Source organism: Coenobita brevimanus, chromosome 60, assembly GCF_032717465.1.
Source record: "Coenobita brevimanus isolate Jiangsu-jjx chromosome 60, ASM3271746v2, whole genome shotgun sequence".
In the NCBI taxonomy this organism is placed as follows: domain Eukaryota; kingdom Metazoa; phylum Arthropoda; class Malacostraca; order Decapoda; family Coenobitidae; genus Coenobita; species Coenobita brevimanus.
Window position 1 is genome coordinate 27691262 of NC_137013.1, and position 25284 is coordinate 27716545.

The 25284-nt window shown below is 40.1% G+C and overlaps 1 protein-coding gene across 1 annotated transcript in view; it reads right to left on the reverse strand.

Annotated features, from left to right (window-relative positions):
• Positions 1-25284, reverse strand: part of tim (timeless) — a 394051-nt gene that overhangs the window by 57180 nt on the left and 311587 nt on the right. The window contains exons 18-20 of the mRNA XM_080274845.1: positions 25060-25171; positions 15066-15196; positions 4977-5177 (exon numbers count right to left, since the gene is read on the reverse strand). Coding sequence (XP_080130971.1) covers positions 4977-5177; positions 15066-15196; positions 25060-25171 — 444 coding nt within the window. The remainder of the gene's footprint in view (positions 1-4976; positions 5178-15065; positions 15197-25059; positions 25172-25284) is intronic.

Genomic DNA, 25284 nt, shown 5'->3' on the forward strand with positions numbered 1-25284 from the left:
TGACTTGTGTCCTTCCAACAACGTCCAAGCTTCACTTCCGTACGTTAGAGTTGGTATCACAATACTGTCATGTAGTAACTTTTTCACTTCCATGCTCACTTCCCTGTTTCTTATCATTGCTTTCAAAGAACCAGCAACCTTCCTTCCCTGCTGTACCCTTTCAAGCACTTCACCCTCCAAACCTCCATCCTTACTCATCACACTACCCAAGTACTTAAACGTTCTCACATTTTCCAATTCCTCACCATCCAGCCTCGCTATACATTCACTGACTTCACCTCTCTCAAAGACCATCACTTTACTCTTCCCTACATTCACCTTTAGATTCCGTTTCTTACACACTCTCTCAAACTCATTCACCAAGCCTTGCAGCTCCCTTTCGTCTTCACTCAACAACACAGTATCATCTGTAAACAACAGTACAGGGAGTTTCCAAACACTATCCTCTCTCACCAGGGCCACTCCAACATCCACTACCCTACCTTGTACCTCTTTTATTACCCCATCCATGTACAGATTGAACAATCATGGAGACATGACACATCCCTGTTTCAAACCAACTTTCAAAGAGAAAAATTCACTTAGTTCACCATCCACACGCATTGCAGCCTTCTCACCATCGTACATACTCTTCACAGCATTCAACAACTTCCCATCTACTCCATATATTCTTAACACTTTCCACAATCCTTGTCTATCCACCCTGTCATATGCTTTCTCCAAATCCATGAAAGCCGCATGCAACTTCTTTCCCTTCTCTAGAAACTTTTCCACTAAAGATCTAAGAATGAATATCTGATCTACACAACCTCTTCCCTTCCTAAAGCCTCCCTGTTCTTCTCCAACTAATTTCTCTGTTCTTTCTCTAACTCTGTCAATAAGTATCCTATCATACACTTTTCCTATTATACTAAGAAGACAAATACCCCTATGATTACCACACATTTCTTTTTCCCCTTTTCCTTTGTACAAGGGAATAATTATACCTGACTTCCAATCCTCCGGGCCTCTACCTTCCTCCCAAGCCAATCTGCACATCTTCCACATCCATTCTACTACTATCTCTCCCCCATGCTTCAGCATTTCACCACACACTCCATCAATTCCTGGGGCTTTCCCTGATTTAACTTTCTTCATTGCTTCCACAACTTCTATCCTACTGATTTCTTCCTGTCTTCTCACCTCCCTCCTTCTCCCAGCCATTCCCCAGCCACTTATACTCGCATTACTTCTATCCTCTACGTTCAACAATTCCTTAAAGTGTTCTCTCCATCTGCTCACTTTTTCTCCCTTCTCCACTAGTAATCTACCATTTTTATCTTTCACTCCCCTGCTAACTTCACTTCCACCCTGCCTTACTCTTTTCACCTCTTTCCAGAACATTTTCTTACAGTCCCTCCACTTTACACTCAAATTCCTTCCAAATTCCTCATCCACTCTCTTCTTACTCTCTCTTACTAATCTTTTCACCTCTCTCTTTCTTTCTACATATAACTCTCTCTTCCGCCTCTCAACTTCTTCCACGCCCCTTTTTCTCATCCATTCATTTTTATGCTTTCTTCTTTTGTGCCACAGCCTGTTTCACCTCTTCAGTCCACCACGCTGTTCCTTGCACCCCCCTCCGTCTTCTCTTCCTTCCACACACCACATCACATGCTGCACACATTTTTTCTGTAAATATCCTACACACACCTTCCACTTCTCCCATCTGCTCCAATTCATAATTGCCCAATCGTTCCTCCACTTCTCTCTTATACTCTGCCTTTTCCTCATCCTCTTGTAACCTTTCCACTCTCCTTGCAACTACTCCTTCCTCTCGTCTTTCCCTTCTTCTATTCCTCCATCTTACTTGAATTTTAATTCTGGCCACCACCAAGTAGTGGTCAGAAAGTCCACTCCCCCAGCCTCTATAAACTCTTGCATTCATTACACATCTTCGCATCCTTTCATCCACACACACATAATCAATCATAGCCTTCCTTTCATTCAGTTCACCACCCACCCTTCTCATCACTCGCCATGTATACCTGTGGATCATTTTATGCCTGAAGAGGGTATTGGCTATCACCAACCCCCTCCCATCAAAAATGTCCACTAACGCACTCCCATTCTCATCTATCTCAGCAGGCACACCCCACTCACCAACTATTCCATCCACCTTCACATTCCCAACTTTACCATTCATATCACCAATCAAAAACACTCTCTCATTCCTTCCAAACTTTTCCATGCACACTTCCACATTTGTCCAGAACTCTTCTCTCACTCTTCTAGCACGATCTTGCGTTGGCGCATACACACACACACAATCGCCCACATCTGTATTCCAACTTTCAACTTTACCCACACAATCCTTGACCCAAGTGAACCATACTGTCTTATGCTCCTCTTCCATCTTTTACTCACAACTATACATACTCCTTCCTTTGCCCTCTCATTCTCACCTACTCCTGCACATATACCCCATCCATACTCCCATTCTCTCACACTTTCTCCTCTCCATTTTGTTTCAGTTATTCCACATACATCCACTTTCGCACCCTCAAGCACCTGGATAATTAAGCTGATGATGATGATGATGACGATGATGAAGAGAACTGACCTTGCAATACTACCTTAACTGAAATATCCAAAACTGAGCAGTACTGAACCACACATTATATATGTGCCAAGTATAGCTGTTGTTAATTGCTACTCTTCCCTGTTCCAGTCAAACTCCTCATTTATCCTCACCATCCACCACTACCTTTCCTTTATCATTCTTCACACATTGCTCACCTATGATATCCTGATTTTCCATCTTCATCTGATTTGCCCCCTTAAATACCATGTTGTTAAGAGGTGAGATCTGCCAGTTAGACAGCAAGCAGCTTCTCAACATTTCCTGATGTTTACGGTAGGCTGGTTCTAGTATGAGTCCGAGTCGCCAGTTTGCCTACTTTTTATCTGTGTAGTTGTTTCGTAAGTTATGCATTAATTTTTGTGCTCTTTTTCTTTATAATGTTTTATTTACGTGCTTGCTTGTTAATTATGAAATTTAAATTGTCACTAGGCTAAATAAGTTATAGTGTTATGTACTGTAAGAAAACTCTGGCATGTTTTGATGACTCCTTGTTGGTATCTGTTAACTGTTGCCCTGCTGAGGTTGTGCTAGAAGTTTCTCGAATAATGCAAGCTTATATAAGGATGGGGAAGACACTAGTTCAAGTTCAGTCAGTTTTCAGTTCAGTTTGAGTGTAGTGCGCTGTCAGTGTCAGTTTGTATATTTTCGGTACTTGTGATAAAAGCGAAGTGTTACTGAAGTTGGTGTAACATCGGTGCTTGTAAAAATAGTGAAGTGTTGTCAAACATTAAGTGTAATAGCAGTTAGTAAAGTAAAGTGAAGTTGGAAAGCATTACGTGTGATTATCCGGAAAATAAAGACAGTGAATTTAAGAAGCCAGTGTTTATTTACAATGCCTCAGCTGATCCTGTGTACTGTTCACCTAAAGGCTGACCACAGGAAGAACAACTCACTGGGCAATGTCCTTTCTATACTGAACTACTGCTGTTGGAGCCTCTGGAAGTGTGGGATGGGGATGTAACAATATTCATCTTTTCAGCACTATTTAAGTTATCCAATTTAAGTCTCTGAGACTGAATTTTTGCCCTGTATACCTCCTTTCTAGCCATATGCTTGGCAACCAAATATTATTCATACTGGGGCTATACATTTTATGCCTTTAAGAATTTTCTTTGCTACTTAAAACAAATTACCAATTATTATTTTTTTTTTTTTCTATAGACCTTATGCTACTACTGTATATTTATGTATTTATGGAACTTTTTTTGCTACTTCAAAATAAGTACTAATTATTAGAATAATCTGTATCAACATGTCTTATGCTGTTACTTGACATTCAACATCTTTATAGCAATTTGCTTCCTACTACTCAACTATGTCAGCACAGAATTGATCATTTTTATTAGCCATTTGAAACACACTGTCTTTATGTGATACACCTGAGATTAACAAAAAGTGCAGATGGTAAAGTACTGTACTTTTTTTTTTTTTCCACCTAACGGTGGCTATGAGGGTGTCACAGAGGTAAATGAGGCTCAGAAGGGGGCCATGAGCAAAAAAAAAAAAAAAAATTGAGAAATCATCCTCCACAGTATTCAGATCTTTATCTATGAAAACTGCAGAATGCTGTAAAGTCTGATGTAGAAGGAAGGTAAGTTACTTTCACACAATGTACATTATCCATCCATCAATCATCCAATCCTATGTTGCCCCAAGAGGAGCGTAGAAGCCCAGGGATAGTCAAGTTGGTCCTGACATTTAAGATGAGACTGATCAGCCTCACTCATCCCTGAGTGGCATTACATGAGCAATAAACCCCAACCATCCCTTGGATATAAACCTACACAGGCTCAATCCAATTGGAGAGCCGTACTTACCCACTAAACCACCAGGTGCCATAGTTTGGTTATATGGTAATAAATGGTTTCCTGGTGTACAGGAAACCATTTGGTTTGTCATTCAATGCAGAGTCACCCATAGGCAGCTGGAAGAGGAAAGAATGAAAGAAAGAAAGACAGAAGAGGAAGTGTAAAGTCACCCATAGACAGAAGGAAGAGGAAAGAATGAAGGAAAGACAGAAGAGGACGAAAGGAAGAGAGGAAAGGACGGACACCCTAGAGCAGCACTACATTGACTGAGTGGATGGTTAGCGCCCCCACATTAACATTAAAAAAAAAAAAAAAAAAAAAAAAAGTCAGGTAACCATTTCCAGTCTATGGGTGTGTTTTTCATCTATTCTGGTCATCTTCAAATGATTTTATTCACCTTAGGGTTGACTTTTTTACCTGCTGGGATTGGATATAGCCTTCATCAACCCTTTCAATTGAAGAAATCCTTCCTAAGCTGAGTAAAAGAACAAAATAACAAATTGCATCATCACACTGTGGTAATTAAGGCTTAATGAGTGACTCACTGGAAGGGATGGTGCCAAGACGCTTGGCTGCAGCAAAAATTATATCTGGGCACCAAAAATGTGGCACCCTGGGGAAAAGACGTCCAGTGTCAAATGGCAGGTGGAGGCCCAGTTCTCGCAGTAGCTGCCGGAAGGTTGGGGATGCAAATGCCTCTTCTTGTTCACATGTCCAAGGGACCAGTGGGATGGACTGGTTTGACACTGAGGGTGAAATAATGTCATTAATAAGTAACTCCTGCTTCAGGGTTATCAATATATACAGTACAGGAAGTTCTCACAAAATATTTAGGTGTGCAGTCAAAGTGATGCCCAAGTAAAACAACATTAAATGAGATATATTTGTGGCTTACAACTGAGGGGTTAACTGCACAAAACCAACACTCATTTCTGACTTTAATCAACACTACTGTGATTCAACAGCAACTTAAAAAACAGGTGTTAATGCATCACCAACTTAACAATGAAACAATTTTGAGTGAAACAACTTTATGCAAGAAGTAATGGCATATCACATACCAGACAATGAATGAAATGCAAAGAAATGCATAGCATGAACATATATGGATGAAGAGCAAAATTAATCCCTTCAGTATGATTATTTCTTGCAATAATCAGACCACTTTAACCATCCCGTCCGGCAGATGTTCCCGTGAACCCTTCCCACAGCTGGGCATTCCCAAGACAAATTGTGAAAATCGTCTATATTTAAACTTTCATATCTCAGTTAATACTAAACCAAATATAAAAAAAAAAGGTGTCATAATACTCACCAATCCTTCGACATCAAGCTGATTCATCAGATGGTTTGCGAAGTGTGTGTAGGGAGAGTGAGCGAGTGGGGAATGAGGGATTTTTTTTTTTTTTTTTTTTTTTGCCGGTGTCCGTATGCATGGTAAAGGTTCGGTGACACAACTAAGGACTAGCCCTCCACAATAATAACATTTCCAGAAGACAAAATCCACCACAAACACTATTTACGTAAAAAATTTTCCATAATCGGTAGTACATGTACTTGGTGTTGGGAGGCAGGTAACCATAGCAACAACCTTGAGGCAGGCTGCCTGCTCACCTCACCACCACCCCGCCTTACAGACAGACACTCTCTCTCTCTCTCTCTCTCTCTCTCACACACACACACGGACAGCCACAATGGACGGATGTGTCTCCCAACAGCTCCCAGGCCCAGGCTGCATACCTTAAGTAGTTTCCAGGAATTATGTTTATCCTGTCTCCTATGGTTTTGTTTTAAGTTTAAAATATTGTAAGCTAATATAGACTACCAAAAATGTAAAGATTTATTGGGAAGAATATACATGAATGTTTTGTAGTATTTTCAGTAACAGCTGTTTTTGCTACAGTAACCAACATCCAACATGGCCGAAAATGTAAACACTGAGGGACTCGAATTTCCGGGATTTGATAGAAATACTAATATCATGAATCTGGTTAAAACATTGATAATGAGGATTAGTGAACTTGAAAAGAAAGTGGAGAATTTAGTGTTAAAGGACGTGTCTGAGAATACGGAAATTACTATACAGAGTCTGATCCAGTCCAATGAGACGGCGAATGAAGAAATAAGAAATCTGAAGCGTGAAAATGTTGAATTGAGGAGGAAACTAGAAGAGAGTACTAATAAAACAGAGAAGGTGAGTAGTGTATTAGAAGAACATAAAGCAAAGTGGGCACATGTAGAAGAAGAACAGAAAGAAGTGGTCAGCTTAAGAGAAATTATCCAGGAAGAAAGGGAAATGAACAAGAAAAAGATGGAAGAAAATGTAGTGAAAATACTGAAGAAAAAAGAGAAAATAGTGAGAGAAACTGCAGAAAGGAACAGATGTGTGGTAATATTTGGAAACAGGGAGGAGGAAGAAAAGGTTAGATTCGTGAGACTCGAGAGAGACACGAACCTGGTGAGAGGAATATTAGGCAAAATTGACCCCGAAGGAGACAAGTGGGTAAAAGAAATTGAGGAAGTAAGGAGGATAGGGCCTTATAGGAAAGGGGAAACAAGACCAATGAGAGTCAAGTTGTCATCAGAAAGTTTAGTAAATGATATACTCAAAATGACCTGGAAATTAAGCAATGAGGATGGAATGGAAAATATTATAATAAGAAAAGATTTAAATGAAGATGAAAGAGAAGTTTTAAAATCATTGAAAGATCAAGTAAAGGAAAAAAATGATAAGAGGACAGAGGAAGAATGTAATACTTTTTTTGGAGAGTACTGGATATGAAAGTAAGGAAGTGGTATATAAGGAAATAGAAGTGAAGGAAACTAAGGGGGATAGCTGTGAAAGATTAGAAATTGAGGAAGTGGTACTGATGGAGAGAAGGAGAGAAGAGGGTATAAAAAACATGAAAAATAATTTAAAGGTGATATACACTAATATTGATGGTTTAATATCGGCCAGGCTTGAAATTAATGATTTCTTGAGAGAATATGAACCTTGATGTCATGTGCTTTGTAGAGACCAAATTAAGAGAGGATATTGATGTTCATTTGGGAGATGGTAAATACAATCTGTGGAGAAGAGACCGAAAAGAAAAAACTGGAGGAGGAGTGATGATAGCAGTGAAGAACAACATAAATGTAGATACCGTGGAAATGGGAGAAGGCAGGGCTGAAGTGATATATATGAAATTAGAAACTGGAGAGAAAGTTAAGAGAGATATGGCGGTAGTGTATGTTCCCCCTAAGACAAGAGCATGGAATGATGACGAATACCAGGAGATGTTGTCAGATATGGCTAGCTATTTACAAAAAATAATTGAGAAAAGCAATACGTGTAATATAATTTTGGTGGGTGATTTTAACTGTAAAGAGGTGAACTGGGAGGAATGGGACTCAGGAGGCAGCGAGGATTCGTGGGGCACTATATTATTAAATATAATAATGAATAATGTGATGACACAATGGGTCAAAGAAGAGACACGGTTCCGAGGTGAGGACACACCAGCAAGGTTAGATTTACTGTTTACCAAAGAACCCGATGTAATAGAATCACTGAAATATTTCTGTCCTATGGGAAAAAGTGATCATGTGGTCACTGAGTACCAGATGATAATAGGGAATGTCGAGCCAAGAGACGAGCTTCATAGACAGGGAAGATACAACTTTGGGAAAGCTAATTTCACAGGACTGAGAAACTTTTTTGAAAATGCGGATTAGAGAAAATTCAGAGAAACAAGAGAGATACAAAGGAAGTGGGATATCTTTCTAGACCTCTACAATTTGGGAGTGGAAAAATTTGTACCAAGCGTAAGAGGGAAAGAAAACAAGAAAAAGGAGTGGTTTAATAGAAGGTGTATGATAGCAAAAAAGGAAAGAGATAAGGCATGGAACAACTGGAGAAAGAGGAGCAACACCAGAACAAAGGAAGAATATAAAAGAACTAGAAATGATTACACAAGAATATGTAGAGAAGAAGAAAGGAATTTTGAAAAAGGTTTAATAGACAAATGCAAGGATGAACCCAAACTGTTTTATAGATTTGTTAATGGCAAATTGAAACAAAGGGAAGGAATCACTAAATTGAAAGTAGAAGGAGGGGTCTATAAAGATGCAGCAATGCAAGCTGAAATAATGAACAAATGTTTCCAATCAGTTTTCACTAATGAAAAAGAGTTTGTGGATGGGGAGGGAGTGATAGAAATGTACCAGTGATAAAAGATATAAAAGTGGAGGTCTAGGATGTGTACAAATTATTGGAAACTCAAGATGTAAAGAAAGCCCAAGGACCTGATGGAATTTCTAATTGGGTACTGAAGGAATGCAGAGAACAACTGGCAGATAAAATTCACAGTTTAATCATGTGTTCTCTGGAAGAGGGGAAAGTGCCACAAGAATGGAAGAGGGCAAATGTGGTACCAATATATAAGGGAGGAAACAGGGAAGAACCCCTGAATTATAGACCAGTGTCTCTAACCAGCATGGTCGCAAAATTGTGCGAGAGAATCCTGAAAGACAGATGGATAAAATATCTAGAAGAGATGAATATTTTGGCTGAATGTCAGTTTGGATTCAGAAGTGGAAGGTCATGTGTTTCTAACTTGTTGAGCTTCTACTCAAGAGCGATTGATGTGGTACAGGAGAGAGATGGTTGGGTGGATTGTGTGTACTTAGATTTAGAGAAGGCCTTTGACAAGGTACCTCATAAGAGACTAATATGGAAACTAGAATATATAGGAGGACTGAAGGGGAAACTCCTGGAATGGATGAGAGACTTTTTGAGAGACAGACAAATGAGGACAGTAATAAAGGATAGGATGTCTGGATGGAGGGAAGTAACAAGTTGAGTCCCACAAGGCTCGGTGTTGGCACCAGTAATGTTCCTGATTTACGTAAATGATATGGTAGATAGAGTGAACAGTTATGCAAGTCTGTTTGCTGATGATGTAAAGATCTTGAGGAAGGTAGAGGTTGAGGAGGATTGTAAAATACTGCAGGAGGATCTGGATAGGATACATGATTGGAGCTGGAAGTGGGAAATGAAATTTAATGTAAAGAAATGTAAAATATTGGAAATGGGTAAAAGTATCAGGAGGCCATCAATGAATTATTTGTTGGGTAATGAATTAATCACTAAAATGAGAGAAGTGAAAGACTTGGGAGTGCTGGTCCAAGATAGTTTGTCACCTGAAAAGCACATTAATAAGATAGTTAGAGAGACTAACATAACAGTAGCATTTCATTATATGGATGAGGAGATGATGAAAAAATTGATAGTGGCCATGATCCGCCCCAGGTTAGAATATGCAGCGGTAGTGTGGTCCCCACACAAAAAGAAAGATATAAACAAGATTGAGAGAATACAAAGAACAGCAACCAAAATGGTCCCCAGTCTGGCAGATCTGTCATACAGAGAGAGGCTGGAAAAGCTGGATTTGCCTTCCTTAGAGGAAAGGAGAAAGAGGGGAGATATGATTGCAGTGTTCAGGACCATGGTGGGAGTAGATAAAATTGACCGAGAAGATCTGTTTTTATGGGATAAGAGAGCAACAAGAGAACATGGAATGATATTGAAAAAGTCAAGCTGCTTGAAGGATATCAAGAAATATAGCTTTCCTTACAGAAGTATAGATTTATGGAATAGCCTGGACAAAGAGATCATCCAGTCTAAAAACTTAAACGAGTTTAAAGCTAAATTTGACTTACTGAGAAACAGCGATGGGAACCCACGGGCATAGCATATTTCGTGTGTATCTCAATTAGGTATATTGGGTAAATACATAAGTATTTGGAACGACTTAGACAAAAAGGTGGCGCAGGAGAAAAACATTCATGTGTGTAAAAGTAAACTAGATAAATGTGGATATGGAGACAGGACAACACGAGCATCGCTCAATTCTTGTATACTACAAATAGGTAAATACAAATAGGTAAATACACACACACACACACACACACAATAATATTAACAAAAAAAAATCTGCAAGTCAAAGAAATAGAACTAGATGTACCCTCACAGGTAGAACTGATCGCAGTAGACATTAGTACATCTGAAGGGAAAGTAATTGTGGCAAATTTATATATGCCGCCCAGATCAAACATTTGGGAAAAAGGCAAATATGAAGAGCTGGCAGAGAAAACAATTCAAAGTTTAAGAGCATTACTACATAGAATGGAGGAGAAATCTGAAAGAATTATACTAAATGGAGATTTCAATACAAATATAAATTGGAATACTCTAGATATAAAAAGCCAGGAAAGCTGTTGGGACCAAAAGCTCCTGGACCTTGTGCAGGAGTTTTTCCCAACACAACATGCAAAACAAAGCACCAGAAAAAGAGGACTTGATGTACCATCAGTGCTAGATCTTATGTTTATGAGGCAAGAAAATGATATTGACAATATTATGTATATGGGTATTTGGCAAAAGTGACCAATATTAAATTGGCAACTTCAGGATTGCATATGACATAGTTAATAGTAATGAAAGTGACAAAAAGAGCCTTAACTACAAAAATGGCAACTATCATGACCTAAAGAAACACTTCTTAGAAACACATTAGGAAAAATAGCTTGAAGGACATGATTTAAATATTATATATAGAAAATTCTTTGGACTTTATGAAACAGGAGTCTAAAATCACATCCCTCAGCACAAAGAAGCAAAAATGAAAATGAAGAAATGGTTTCATAAAGAATGTAAAAGATCAAAAGAAAAAAAAGAGACTTGTTATGGAATAGATACAGAAGACACAATAGTAAGTGGGCATATAACAACTATAAACAGGCAAGAAATTATTACACAAGAATGAGAGAAGCCCAAAAACAGTTTGAGAAGGACATCATAAACAAAAGTAGTGATTAACCAAAGCTATTTTACAGCTACATTTGAAGCAAAACCAAAGTAAAAGATAAAATACAATCCATTATGGATGGAGGGATCCTCTATACACATGAGAAAGATATTTGTGAAGCACTAAATAAGAACTTCCAATCAGTTTTTACAGAAGAAAATAATTTTGAGAGGATTGACATGGAACATACATGCCCAAATATATTACCAGATAAACAAATATCACAAAAAGAAATACAAGAGGAGTTAAGTAGATTAGATAAAGAAAAAGTAAATGATCCAGATGATATTTCATGTTGGGTGCTACATGAATGTGCAAAGGAGTTAAGTAGACCATTATCCTTAATATTCAAGGAATCCTTAGGTCATGGTACTGTGCTACCTGATATTGGGAGAAAGCAAACATTATTCCCTCATTCAAGAAAGGGAATAGACAAAATCCACCCAACTACCGACCAGTATCACTAATCTGTGTTGTAAGTAAGATACTGGAAAAGCTGATAAGAAAAGTTTGGGTTTGGATTGAGAGAATACAAAGAACAGCAACCAAGATGGTCCCCAGTCTGACAGACCTGTCATACAGAGAGAGGCTGGAAAAACTGGATTTGCCTTCGTTAGAGGAAAGGAGAAAGAGGGGAGACATGATTGCAGTGTTCAGGACCATGGTGGGAGTAGATAAAATTGACAAAGAAGATCTGTTTGTATGGGATAAGAGAGCAACAAGAGGACATGGAATGAAATTGAAAAAGTCAAGCTGCTTGAAGGATATCAAGAAATATAGCTTTCCTTACAGAAGTATAGACTTATGGAATAGCCTGGACAAAGAGATCGTCCAGTCTAAAAACTTAAACGAGTTTAAAGTTAAATTCGACTTATTGAGAAACAGCGACGGAAACCCACGAGCATAGTACATTCCGTGTATATCACAATTAGGTATATTCTTAAATATTTGAAACGACTTAGACATAGAGGTGGTGCATGAGAAAAACATTCATGTGTGTAAAGGTAGACTTGATAAATGTGGATATGGAGACAGGACAACACGAGCATTGCTCAATTCCTGTATACTACAAATAGGTAAATAGGTAAATACACACACACACACACACAGATGTACGTTTGGCTTGCACTGTAGTGCGATTCTGGCACGGCTTTTGACTACAAGTCTGGGTATTACAACTACTACAAATAATACTACTGTATTATTATTACTAGTACTACTACAGCGACTACTCCTACAACTACTACTAATACTACAACTACCACTACTTCAACTACAAGTATCACTAATACAACTACTATTATTACTACTTCTACAAATAATACCACTACTACTACAACTACTGTTACTACTACTACATAAAACCTAAAAGAAATATTGTGAACAAAATAGTTATACATTAGTCCATAATCGAAAATCCTGTATTTTCCGCTATTACAGATTTTTTTTTCTGTGATTTGCACTTTTTCATCATAATAATTATACACAAATGAAAATTTCCAATAAAATATAAGGCACTGATTTCATCAAAAAAAGCTTTCTGCTTCCATTATTCATATAAATACACAGACCGGTGGCACGAGGCACGATGTTTCCTCCTCCCTCCCTCCTCCCTCTCTCTACTCCACTCCATTTTCCACTACAAAATTTTTTTCCTGTGATTTGTACTTTTTCAACATAACAAACATACACACATGGAAACTTTCAATAAAAAATAAGGCACTGATTTCACCATGAAACAAACTTTCTGCTTCCATTACTCACATTAATTGACAGGGGTGGTGCGAGACTCGACGCACTTAGTTTCCTCCTCTCTTCTCCCTCCCTCCTCCATCTCCTCCCTTTCTCCACTCCCTACGTCCTCTTTCATCTCCTTATCCTTGCCAATATCCCCTTTTCCAGGATTGTCAATACCCTATGAACCATTCCCATCATCGGAAATAGCAGATGAACGTACAGGGGAAAATGATGGACATTCAGTGGACTCATGTCCACCATCCTCCTCACACAATGTATAAATATCAACACTCATTATGGCAGTTGCTTTCCTGAGAGGAAGTCACTTTCTCGACTCACCATTGACGATAATGTCACCTCAAGTTCTCTCCCTATCACTCTATCACTAAGGCCTTCTCTTTTCTGGCCTTTGGACTTCATTGGCATTGAAGTCGGCGGCTGAGGGCACTCAGCCAAGGATCCGGACACAGGGAAAACTTCTGCGTAGGTCTATCCATTACGCAGGTGACCGGAGCATGATTCAGATGCATGCAGGTGGGTTGCCAGTGGCTGCTTGTGGTGGAAATAACGCGCGGAACATTCAAATAATGGCACAAAACACTAGATCATGTATACATGTCACCCAGATGGCCCCGGGAGGACATGTAAACATGGCACCCGGACGGGATTGGTTAAGGGGACATTAATTCACCATGAATGGGATGGAAACAATTACCAATGACCCCATCAGTACAGTGAAGCTTTCTGTTTTATTCCTGCAACCATCTGAGTATTTTATTAAACTCAGACACTTCATACAAAAGAAGTTAGAGGTCTCTGTCCCTGACCCCTTCATTATGAAGTCTTCCATAAAAAAAAAAAAAAAAAAAAAAAAATGGAAAGACTATGATATTTGTATGCACCATCAATATAAATGAAGCAATTCAGCTGGACATAATTATGGTGCAAATTCATATGAATGGAGGGTTATGTTTAATGTGATTATGGTATGGCACTTAAAACTAAACTGTAACTTTAAGCTAAGTGAAAATACTGTATACTGTATGTGTGTACTAATTATGTAACTACTATATGTATGTGAGGCATTAGGTACTGAAAGTTAGGTTTTGAAATTGTCCCTTACATGTCAAGTGGGGATTTAAAATATTTTGCTGCACAACTGCATTTTAAATTGTATTGTACATATTTACCTTGTACAGTAAACCCTCTTTATAACAATCCTTGCATTACAGAACTGCAGCGTTGATGTACTTTCTGAACCAATCAAACAACATCCTTACATCCCGAAAAGGTTTAGTATTCACACTATATCCTACCGACTGACCCAATGACATTACAACAGCATGGCTCGAGTTGTAAAGTATCATGTACAGCCCACAGAAAATTAATATACAATACATGAATATTTGGGTACCATAAAATATCTAATAAATTATGGAAGGTTTATAATCAACTTTTACATTTACATCTATATTCATGCTTAAAGACCAATGACCATGTTAGCATGCATATTTTTACTTGATGGCAGCTCTGAATGTGTTGTGATCTTGAACCACTTTCGTACTCAATCACTGATCCCAGAAGTATCCACACAGGACTTCATCCCACATCTTCCTTGACTGCCTCTTGGCATTCTCTCCTCCATATTTATGCAGTACCTGTGATTCTCCTCAAACAGTCACCCTTCCACTTCTTCTCAGTAAGTCCATAACATTAAAAACTACTGGTTTGCATTACTTATCTATTACCTCTTACTCCACACCTCTCTCACAATACTATATACTATTCCCAGTTCTGTCAATCAATGTTGCTCTCCTCATCCATCTTCACATTACCATATCTGATCATTCCAATCTGCTTATATCCTCTTCTCTCACTGGTCAAGTCTAACTGCCATACAGCATTCAACCTGAGTTCAAGAATTCAGATGACTACTGAACAACAAATTTAATGACCCACTGTTTTACCCAATTAGTTTGTCAAACAGAAGGTTTACTGTATCTGTAACCTTGTCAATACACTACAAAAGTACTACTAAAAACGTACACGTGAAATGAAAGGGGATGGGCTCAGCCTTGGGAACGTCTGGCTCTGGCCTCACAAATTTGACCTTGGAGTAGCATGCCTCAAGGAGCTGAAGCTGCAGCCACTGAACCTGGCCCACAAGCCCTTCATCTCTCAGCTTGTCTGTGGGATATTACAGCAATTAGGAAAAGTGCATACAAAAATATCAGGCATTTGTGAACCTCTTCAGCCAGAGGACATCTTTCAAATTTCATTCTTGCTATATTAAGGTTTTACTCGTTTAGGAGAGATTTTTTGACTGAAGAGCCTGGATATAGCATTCAGTAACTCCTTTACTACTAGGGTGCTCTCCCAAGTTAAAATTATTGGCTAATAGCAAGAATGAAATAAAAAGTACATCAATTGTCTGAAGGATTAAGCACATATTCTAGAAAAGCTTGAACTTAACAATTTGTGACTCAAATCAACAAGAACACAGAAAATTATTGTCACTGGAAAAAAATAATGTACTACTGAAACCTGAAATACTGTAGATACTGATGCAGAACATTTCTAAAACACAAAAGTCTAGGGCATATTGTATTTAAACTGTTCATAGCGGCATCAATACAACTTCCAACTCAGCCTTGGAAGGAGGAATATTCATACTGCTTTAAGTACAAAACTCAAAGATAATGCTCCACCTATTCATTTATAGTAAGCTGTCATCATCACTCACCCAAATTCGATTTCCCACTGTTATAAACAAGGTGGGTAGAATCCAGAAATTGTATCATATTGTTTCTAAAGGATCCAACATACTTGCATGCGTCAGCCTTGGTCATCTAATAGTGGCTCTCCACACTGCTTGATCTCTGGCAGCCTCTATATCCTGTCCCTTAACCCCTAAGGTCCTAAACGGCCCTGTGGGGGTTTACGTTACCCTGATACTCTGGCCTAAAAAGCCCGGTAGAACAATTGCAATAAGAAACTGCATTCATATTTTACCACTTCTTACTCGCTATAACATGCTCCAAGACCATCCCAGCTACGAGTTGAGGGGGAGGGAGGAGGGCTCCAGCCCACCAAGAGAGAGGGGGGTGAGCCTCCCTTTGCCCTGTCTCCCTCTGCCTAACCCCTCAGTTGATGCCTTATGTGACATATCCCACTCTTTCTACCCTTCCTACTGCCACTGGAGCACAGAGGTGAGGTTTGGCTGTAGCAGTGACCCCCCTCGTGCCCACCCAACCACCCACCTTACCCCCCTGGCTTGGCTATCAAGAAACGTATCCCTCAACACTTCTTCCTACTCGAATGTGCTGATAAAGGTGATATTTCCATGCTCTACACTCCCTCCCTCTGGAAATTCCTCACCCTCCCTCCACTGTGTTACTCCCCTACATCTTCGCGTGATGCATCGAATGAGGATTCATTTCCCGACTTTATTGCACTTTATAAACCTAATATACCTAGTGTATGTACAGTATAGTAATATGTGTGTATATTATCAACCCAATGTAATGTATATTATAGGAAATTTACCATGCATTACTGTATTTTTCTGTGGGTTACGTCTCTATGCCACTGCTTTCTACACTACTAGCTTTGTAATTATATGTTTTACTACGGAAAGTGAAACATTTTTGCACATATAAAGCCGTGTTATACCTTTATGTTACAGACATATCATGATATTTTATTATATTACAGTATCATGTTTGTAGTACTGAGTTCATTGATGAAAGTATCATTTCTATTTCTTGCATGAAATTTTTTCTTTTCCAGGAATGTTTTTTTCAGAATATATTTTTCGTTCAGGTTTAGTTAGGCAATGTTCATTCATGTCTAGGAACATTATTCACCTTGAATATCGTGAGTTTTGACAGATGAGCCACCGTAATGAGGCTATTTTCTGCAGTGTACCACCTCTTGCCAGGCTGAGAAGGGTAACTATTATTTTCTTTGCCGTGCTGCTGTGCAACAACTACTTGGCCAATCTGGATGAGACTTACACCTTCAGGTGTGTAAATTCTGACATTTACAATATCTGAAAAAGCACCCCATTTTTGTGGTTCAGGGGGGAGGGGGTTGAGTGAACTGTGAACTTCAGGGGTTAACCCAAAGGTCACACTATGACCACTTCCCAGGTCTTTTTTGGTGTGCCTCTCACAACCCTACCACAAATGTTCACACTTCTCACCTTCTGCACCCACTGTCATCCTTCATCCTCTCAACATGCCCAAACCATCTCAATCTACCCCTTCTCATCACAGCAACAATACATTCCAGTCCCATCCTTCCTCTCAACTCTTCAATTGCAATCCTATCCCACCCAGGCCTTGCACTAAAGGATGCAATATCCATCCATCCATCCATCATCCAATCCTATGCTGCCCCATGAGGAGTGTAGGAGCCCAGGGTTACACAAGTTGGTCCTCACATTTAAGATGAGAGTGACCAGCCTACTTATCCCTGAGTGGCATTATGTGAGCAATAAACCCCAACCACCCCTTGGATGTAAATCTACACAGGCGTAATCCAATTGGAGCTCCTTAATTACCCAATAAACCACCAGGTGCCAGAATTTGGTTATATGGTTACCACCCAGTGTAGTAAATGATTTCCTGGTGTACAGGAAACCATTTGGTTTGTCACTCAGTGTAGAGTCACCCATAAGCCGAAGGAAGTGGAAAGAGTGAAGGAAAGAAAGACAGAAGAGGGAGTGTAAGGTCACCTGTAGGCAGAAGGAAGAGGAAAGAATGAAGGAAAGAAAGACAGAAGAGGCAGGAAGGAAGAGAGGAAAGGGCAGACACTCAAAGCAGCACTATATCGAGTGAATGGATGGTGAGTGCCCCCACTCATCTACCCACTGTCATTTCTGAACATCTGAGCCTACGAATATCCTCTTCCTTTACCGCCCAAGTATCACTGCCATACAGCATTGTACTCCTGACATACGCCACATACAAGAATCCCTTAGTAAGGAGGGTGAGACCTCTCACTGCTGGGAGAGGCAACAGCTGACTGAACTTCCTCCAACCATTCTTTACCCTAGCCACAGAGCTGGTGCAAGTCCCGCCTCCAGCACAAAATGTGTCGCCCAAAGAACAGAACTCCTCCACACACTCAAAGATTCTCCTGACAATCTCTACATGCTCTCTCTGACACACTGCATACATGAAATCACCAGTATTTCACAGAGGCCCTGTACCTCTAATACCACTACATCTCTTATACATCCATTTATCACAAACACTGCACAAGGTGGAGTTACTTCCCACACCCCTGTGGCAAACTGCACATGGCCACACTCCCTCTGCTTTGATGGTACTGCCATCAGTCCTAGATATCATCATTTTTGTTTTATCTGCATTTGCTCTCAAACTTTTGTGCTCCACTCCATCTCTCCACTTCCTAAATCTTTCCTCTGCCTCCCCTTCATTCTCTGCAATGAACAACAAATCACTGGCATTCAACATCTCTCATGGGAGTTCATTTATGAGGTCACATGAGAGGGATTCAAGCACCATGATAAACAATAAGGGACTAAAGACTGACCCCTGATGCACACCACCGTTCACGAAAAATTCACCACCAAAATCTCCATTCACTCTCACCTGGGTGCGACCGCCCAGATATATAGCCATAACCACTCTAACTAGCCACTCCTCAATTCCAAGCTTTCTCATTGCCCACTTCACCACCTTCTTTGGGACTCTGTCAAAGGCCTTTTCCAAATTTGAAAAACAAAGTATATATAGCTACCTTTTCTCTCTAATATTAAAGGTAGGTAAGGGCACTCATCATCCACTCACTCGATGTAGTGCTATTCTTGAGTGACCACCCTTTCCTCTCTTCCTTCCTCTTCTCTCTTTTTTTCCTTCATTTCTTACTCTTCCTCCTATCTATGGGTGACTCTACACTGAGTGACATGCCAAATGGTTTCCTGTACACCAGGATACCATTTACTGTGTTGGGTGGTAACCGTACATACAGTACGTACATACATACATACATACATACCTATATACATACATACATACATATATATACATACATACATACATACATCATCCAATCATGTGTTGCCCCATGAGGAGTGCAGGAGCCCGGGGCTAGGCAAGTTGGTCCTGACATTTAAGGTGAGAGTGATCAGCCTCACACATCACTAAGAGGCATTATGTGAGCAATACACACCAAATTATGGCACCAAGTGGTTTGGTGGGTAATTAAGGTGCTCCAATTGGACTGAGCTTGTGCAGGTTTATATCCAAGGGGTGGCTGGGATTTATTGCTCAAGTAATGCCACTCTTGGATGTGTGAGGTTGGTCACTCTCATCTTAAGTGTCAGGATCAACCTGCCTAGCCCCGGGCTCCTACGTTCCTCATAGAGCAACTCATTAGATGATGATGATGATGATGATATATTTTTTCTGAAGCTGTTGGACATGAAAGTAATGTAATGGGGTCTATAAATGCCCGCTTTGCCTGTAGGCAGTGTGTGGGATCTTCTGTTTGGCTCAGTGGTAATATGCGTGCATTTGGAGTGTGGGCCTGGGATCAAATCTCTACCAGTCTAGTGATTAATTTGTTAAGTTTATTACTGTACTTTTGGTTGGCAGCAATGTGGAATGTGATGTGAGGCTAGGCTGGTAATTTGAAATTATTCCATGGTTGGCTGGCAGCATCCTTGTCCTTACGTCCCGGGGATGAGCTGTTAGGTGTGGTCTGCAGCTTCCCCAATGGTGACCTCCAATGCTACGCTACCATGTGTGTTCAAAACTCACCAAATTAATCACCATGGGGAAAAAGGAGGGGTGTAATGGGGTCTATAGATGCCTGCGTTGCCCACGGGCAAAGTGGGGATCCTCTGTTGGGATCCTCTGGCTCAGTGGTAACGTGTGCACATGTGGAGTGCGTGGGCCAGGGATCAAATCTCAGCCAGACTTGTGACTAATTTGTTAAGTTTCATTTGAATTGTTGCAGTGGCATCAGTGTTCCCTTTGCCAGGCACAAACCCAAACTCAATCTGATCATTATTCACTCTTTCCTTTATCATACCTTCTAGGAATCTCTCCATTACCTTCATTATCTAACACAAAAGTACACAATTACAGACATATGGAAAAAAATAACACATAACGCTTCCACATCAGGTGGCATGTCAATGTGCCACAAAGGAAATGTTTGCAGTCATCAGGTGGCACGTATATGTGTCCTGGCCTTTTTATATTTGTGTGCTGGTAGTGGGTGCCTAATAGTGGTTCAGTATCAGGAGGTGGCAAGACTAAAGTGTTGCCATCATGGAAGGACTATTTTATTGTCTATTATTTTCACAGCATACCAAAAGTACGTCAAGGCATGCAGTACGAGATGTTTCACTGCCACGGCAGCTTACTTGGATCTGAATGATGCGATGTCTGATGACTCAGACTATGCTGTCAGATGAAAGTGATAGTTAAAATGAAAGTGCAAAAAAAAAAAAAAAAAAAAAAAAAAAAGAGGTTATCATTATACCGAACGGCATACGTCTGGCAGTGGAGAAGCTCCAACACTACTGGTTTTGACAGCTCACCATACAGGTAATTATTTATTTATTTTTTTTTTTTTAACATTATGTCAGACATCATTTTACTCTGGAAATTATAGTCTGTTTTCTGATGTGGAATACTTTATCAAAACAACTCTCTTTATATATTTCAAAACCCCTCTGCACGGGATATCCAGCCAAAAAAAACAGCCGAAGTGGAAGGGTTAAGTAGAAGCTTATCATCTGCATGCCATGAGTGACACATCCATTCACTAATCATTCAAGCCTCTAAAATTATCATTATATTATATGTATATCTGATACAGCCTGATATACATATAATACAGTGATAATTTTAGGGGCTTGAATGATGGCATATCAGATACAGCCAGGATTCTGGGGGCTTGAATGGTGAGTGAATGGAAGCATGGCCCATTGGACTGGGCAAATATGGGCTGTCTGGACACAGCTACTCCTCATCCTGCCCTACGGTGGGAAAGGAGGTCTGGATGATGATGGTGATGATGATGATTATATGTATATAATGTATTTGTTATTATGTGCTCCGATTGGATTGAACTGGTGAAGGTTTATATCCAAGGGGTGGTTGGGGTTTATTGCTCACGTAATGCCACTCAGGGATGAGTGAGGTTGGTCACTCTCATCTTAAACGTCAGGACCAACTGCCTGGTCCCGGGCTCCTACGCTCCTCATGGGGCAACGTAGGAGTGGATGATGGATGGATGGATGAATGTATGCATCAATGCTGACTTGTGGGATTGTAATGCCCCAACTCTACTGGCAAAGGAAAGGCCTTAATCCTGAACCTAGAGTGGTACAACAACTGACTACAACATCATCCCAGTCTGTCTACCATCAGGCTGTAGAGATAAATTTTTACCAACATTTTCTTGTTGTTGCCAACCCATTAAGAGAAGTAGATATATGCAGATAATCATTCAGGTGTAATTCAGTAGGTTTCTGACATTCATTAAACCATTTTGCCTGTCACTCATATATACTGTCACTTGTAGGGACCAAAAAAACAGATGGGATACCTCCACCAGAAACATCTAATTCCGTGCCGTACTTGTTAAGACCTGACCTCTTTTGTCATAATATGACAATCACAAAAGAAAAATGATAAATAATACCTAGCTCAATAAAAAAAAATAAAAACTAAAAAAGCATCCAAACACTAATCAGTTTTATCTATCTATTTACCTGAAGGAAGTGGCCACAAACAAAACACCTCCATGTCACCCTGTCCTCTGCCATCAGGCTGCCCTCCCATCAAATCATATCTTCATTCATATACCTCTCTGCCTAATCCCTCCACCTCATCCTTGGTCTACCTCTTCCTAATTACTCCTATTTACCATTAGTCATGGGGATTCACATGAAAAGAGAAGGATGTGTGTTTCTACCCTAAAAATAATTCATCCATCAACCAATCCTGTACTCATACTTCCTCACCAGGAATACGGAGGCTCCATTCTCTATTTCCCTACCAGGAACATAGGGGTTCCGGGTTGATTTACTTAACCCTTTCAATCCAATGAAATTTTCAAAAATTTTGCTCATGCTATCTGTAAACATGTTTAATTGCTGAACATTTGGAAAGGCTTTTAATAGTTACTGTACCAAGTTAGACAGAGGATTCATTCACCCTTATGCTATGAGAGACATCTCATAAGCTGAATAAAATGATCTGGTGGTAGAAACACTGATGTGAAAAATGTCATCAAACTGAAGGGACTATAAATGTGTGTGTGTGTGTGTGTGTGTGTGTGTGTGTGTGTGTGTGTGTGTGTGTGTGTGTGTGCACGCGCACACCGACACAAGATTGTGCAAGTACAGTTAATGAAGAATTCTGGACAAATGTGGATGTGTGCATGGAAATGTTTGAAAGGAATGAGAGTGTATTTCTGATTGGAGATATGAATGGAAAAGTAGGGAATCTGAAGGTGGATGGAGTAGTTGGTGAGTGGGGTGTGCCTGCAGAAATGGATGAGAATAACAGTGCTCTAGTGGCCATTTGTGCAGGGAGCGAGTTGGTTATAACCAATACCCTCTTTAGACACAAAATGATCCACAGGTATACGTGGTGAGTGATGAGATGGGTGGGTGGTGGACTGAATGAACAGAAAGCAATGACTGATTACGTGTGTGTGTGTGTGGGTGATAGAATGAGAAGGTGTGTAATGGATGCAAGAGCATACAGAGGTTGGGGGAGAGGGCTTTCTGACCACTACATCGTGGTGGTGAAAGTCAAGGCTCAAATGAAATGGAGGATTAGGAGAAAGGGAAGAACAGGAAGAAGTAGTCCATTTAAGGAGGGTAGAAAGACTGCAAGAAGATGGAAGAAAGGCAGAACATAAAAGGTAAGTGGAGGACCGATTGGGTAAATATGATCTGGAGCAGATGGGGGATGTGGAAGGTATGTGCAAGAGATTCACAGAAGAAATTTGTGCAGATTGTGAGGTGGTGAATGAGATGAAGAGAAGACAAAAGAGAGTGCAAGGAACAGCATGGTGGCATGAAGAGAAGAGACAGGCTGTGGTGCAAAAGAAGAATGCACAGAGTGAGTGGATGAGACGCAAGGGAGTAGAAGAAGTTGAGAAATGGAAGAGAGAGTTATATGCAGGGGGGGAAGAGAGAGGTGGAAAGATTAGTAAGAGAGAGTAAGAAGAGAAAGGATGTGGAATTTGGAAGGAATTTGAGTGTAAAGTGGAGGGAATGTAAGAAAATGTTCTGGAAAGAGGTAAAGAGAGTTAGACAAGGTGATAAAGAAGTAAGTCAGGGAGTGAAAGATAAAAATGATGGATTGCTATTGGAGAAGGGAGAATAGGTGAGCAGATGGAAAGAACACTTTGAGGAACTGTTGAACATAAAGAATGAAAGTAATGCGGGTACAGGCAGCTGGGGAACGGCTGGGAGAAGGAGGGAGGTGAGAAGAGAGGAAGAAATCAATAGGATGGAAGTTGTAGAAGCAATGAAGAAAGTTAAAATGAGGAAAACCCTTGGAATTGAAGGAGTGTGTGGTGAAATGCTGAAACATGGGGGAGAGAGAGTAGTAGAATGGATATGGATGATGTGCAGATTGGCCTGGGAGGAAGGGAGAGGCCAGAGGATTGGAAGTCAGGTATAATTATTCCCCTATACAAAGGAAAAGGGGAAAAAGAAGTGTATGGTAATCATGGGAGCATTTGTTCTTGGTGTAATAGGAAAAGTTTATGGTAGGATACTTACTGACAGAGTTAGGGAAATAACAGTGGAATTAGTTGATGAACATGGAGGTTTTAGTTAGGGAAGAGGTTGTGTAGATTAGATATTCATTCTTAGGTCTTTAGTGTAAAAGTTTCTAGAGATGGGAAAGAAGTTATATGCAGCCTTCATGGATTTGGAGAAACCATATGACAGGGTGAATAGACAAGGAATGTGGGAAGTATTAAGAATATCTGGATTAAATGGGAAGTTGTTGAATGCCATGAAGAGTATGCATGAGGAGGCTAATGTGGATAGTGAACTGAATGAAGTTTTCTTTTTTGAATGCTGGATTAACACTGGGATGTGTCATGTCTCCATGGTTGTTCAATCTGTATATGAATGGTGTTATAAAAGAGGTACAAGGTAGGGCTGTGGATGTTGGAGTGACCCTATTGAGAGGGCAGAGTTTGGCAACTTCCTGTACCATTGTCTGCAGATGATACTGTATTGTAAAGATGATGGGGAACTGCAAAGATTAGTGAATGAGTTTGGAAGAGTGTGTAAGAAACAGAACTTAAAGGTGAATGTAGGGAAGAGTAAAGTCATGGTCTTCAAAAGAAATGAAACCACTGAATGTACAGTGAGGTTGATGAGGAGGAAATGGAAAATGTGAGTGCATTAAAGTACCTAGGTAATGTAATGAGTAGGGATGGAAGTCTAGAGGGTGAAGTGCTTGAAAGGGTACAACAGGGAAGAAAGATGGTGGTTCTATGAAAGCAGTGATAAAGAACAGGGAAGTAAGCATGGAAGTAAAAAGTCACTGCATGACAGTATTGTAATACCAACCCTAACATAATGAAGTGAAGCTTGGACCTTGGAAGGATGCAAGGCAAGAGTGACAGCAGTGGTACTGAGTTAGAGAGGTGCACACTGAGTTACGTGGAGAGACAGACTGACAAATGAGGAAGTAAAGGAGTGTTGCGGTGTGGATGTGGATGTGAAAGAAAGCATTAGGAGAAATACAAGGAGGTGGTCTGGCCATGTGGAGAGGATGGAAAACGAGATAGTAACGAGGAGAGCATATGTGAGTGAGGTGGAAGGGTGGAGAGGGAGGAGGAGGCTGAGGATGAGAAGGAGGGATGGAGTGGAGAGGTATATGAGAGGGTGTGTGTGAGCAGGGACCAGGGCTGTGAAATGGTGTTGGACAGGACGACATGGAGGTCATTATCTGTGGCCAACCCTTACAGCATCTGGCAATAGATAGACAGACAGACAGACACTGCAGGGGTTAATAACAAAAACTGACCAATGAGGTATGTGATGGTTGTGTTGTCATCCCAATCGGTGCTGTCCTCAGTGAAGACAGTGTTGCCCTCATGGCTTCCCTCCAGCCTATCCCATGGGGACACTGAAAAAAATAAATAAATAATAATAATAAATAAATCATCAGTACCCTATCCTTGTTTTACAATACTACCAAAAAATGGTGTGATGACATGGTATACACATCTAAAATCTGAC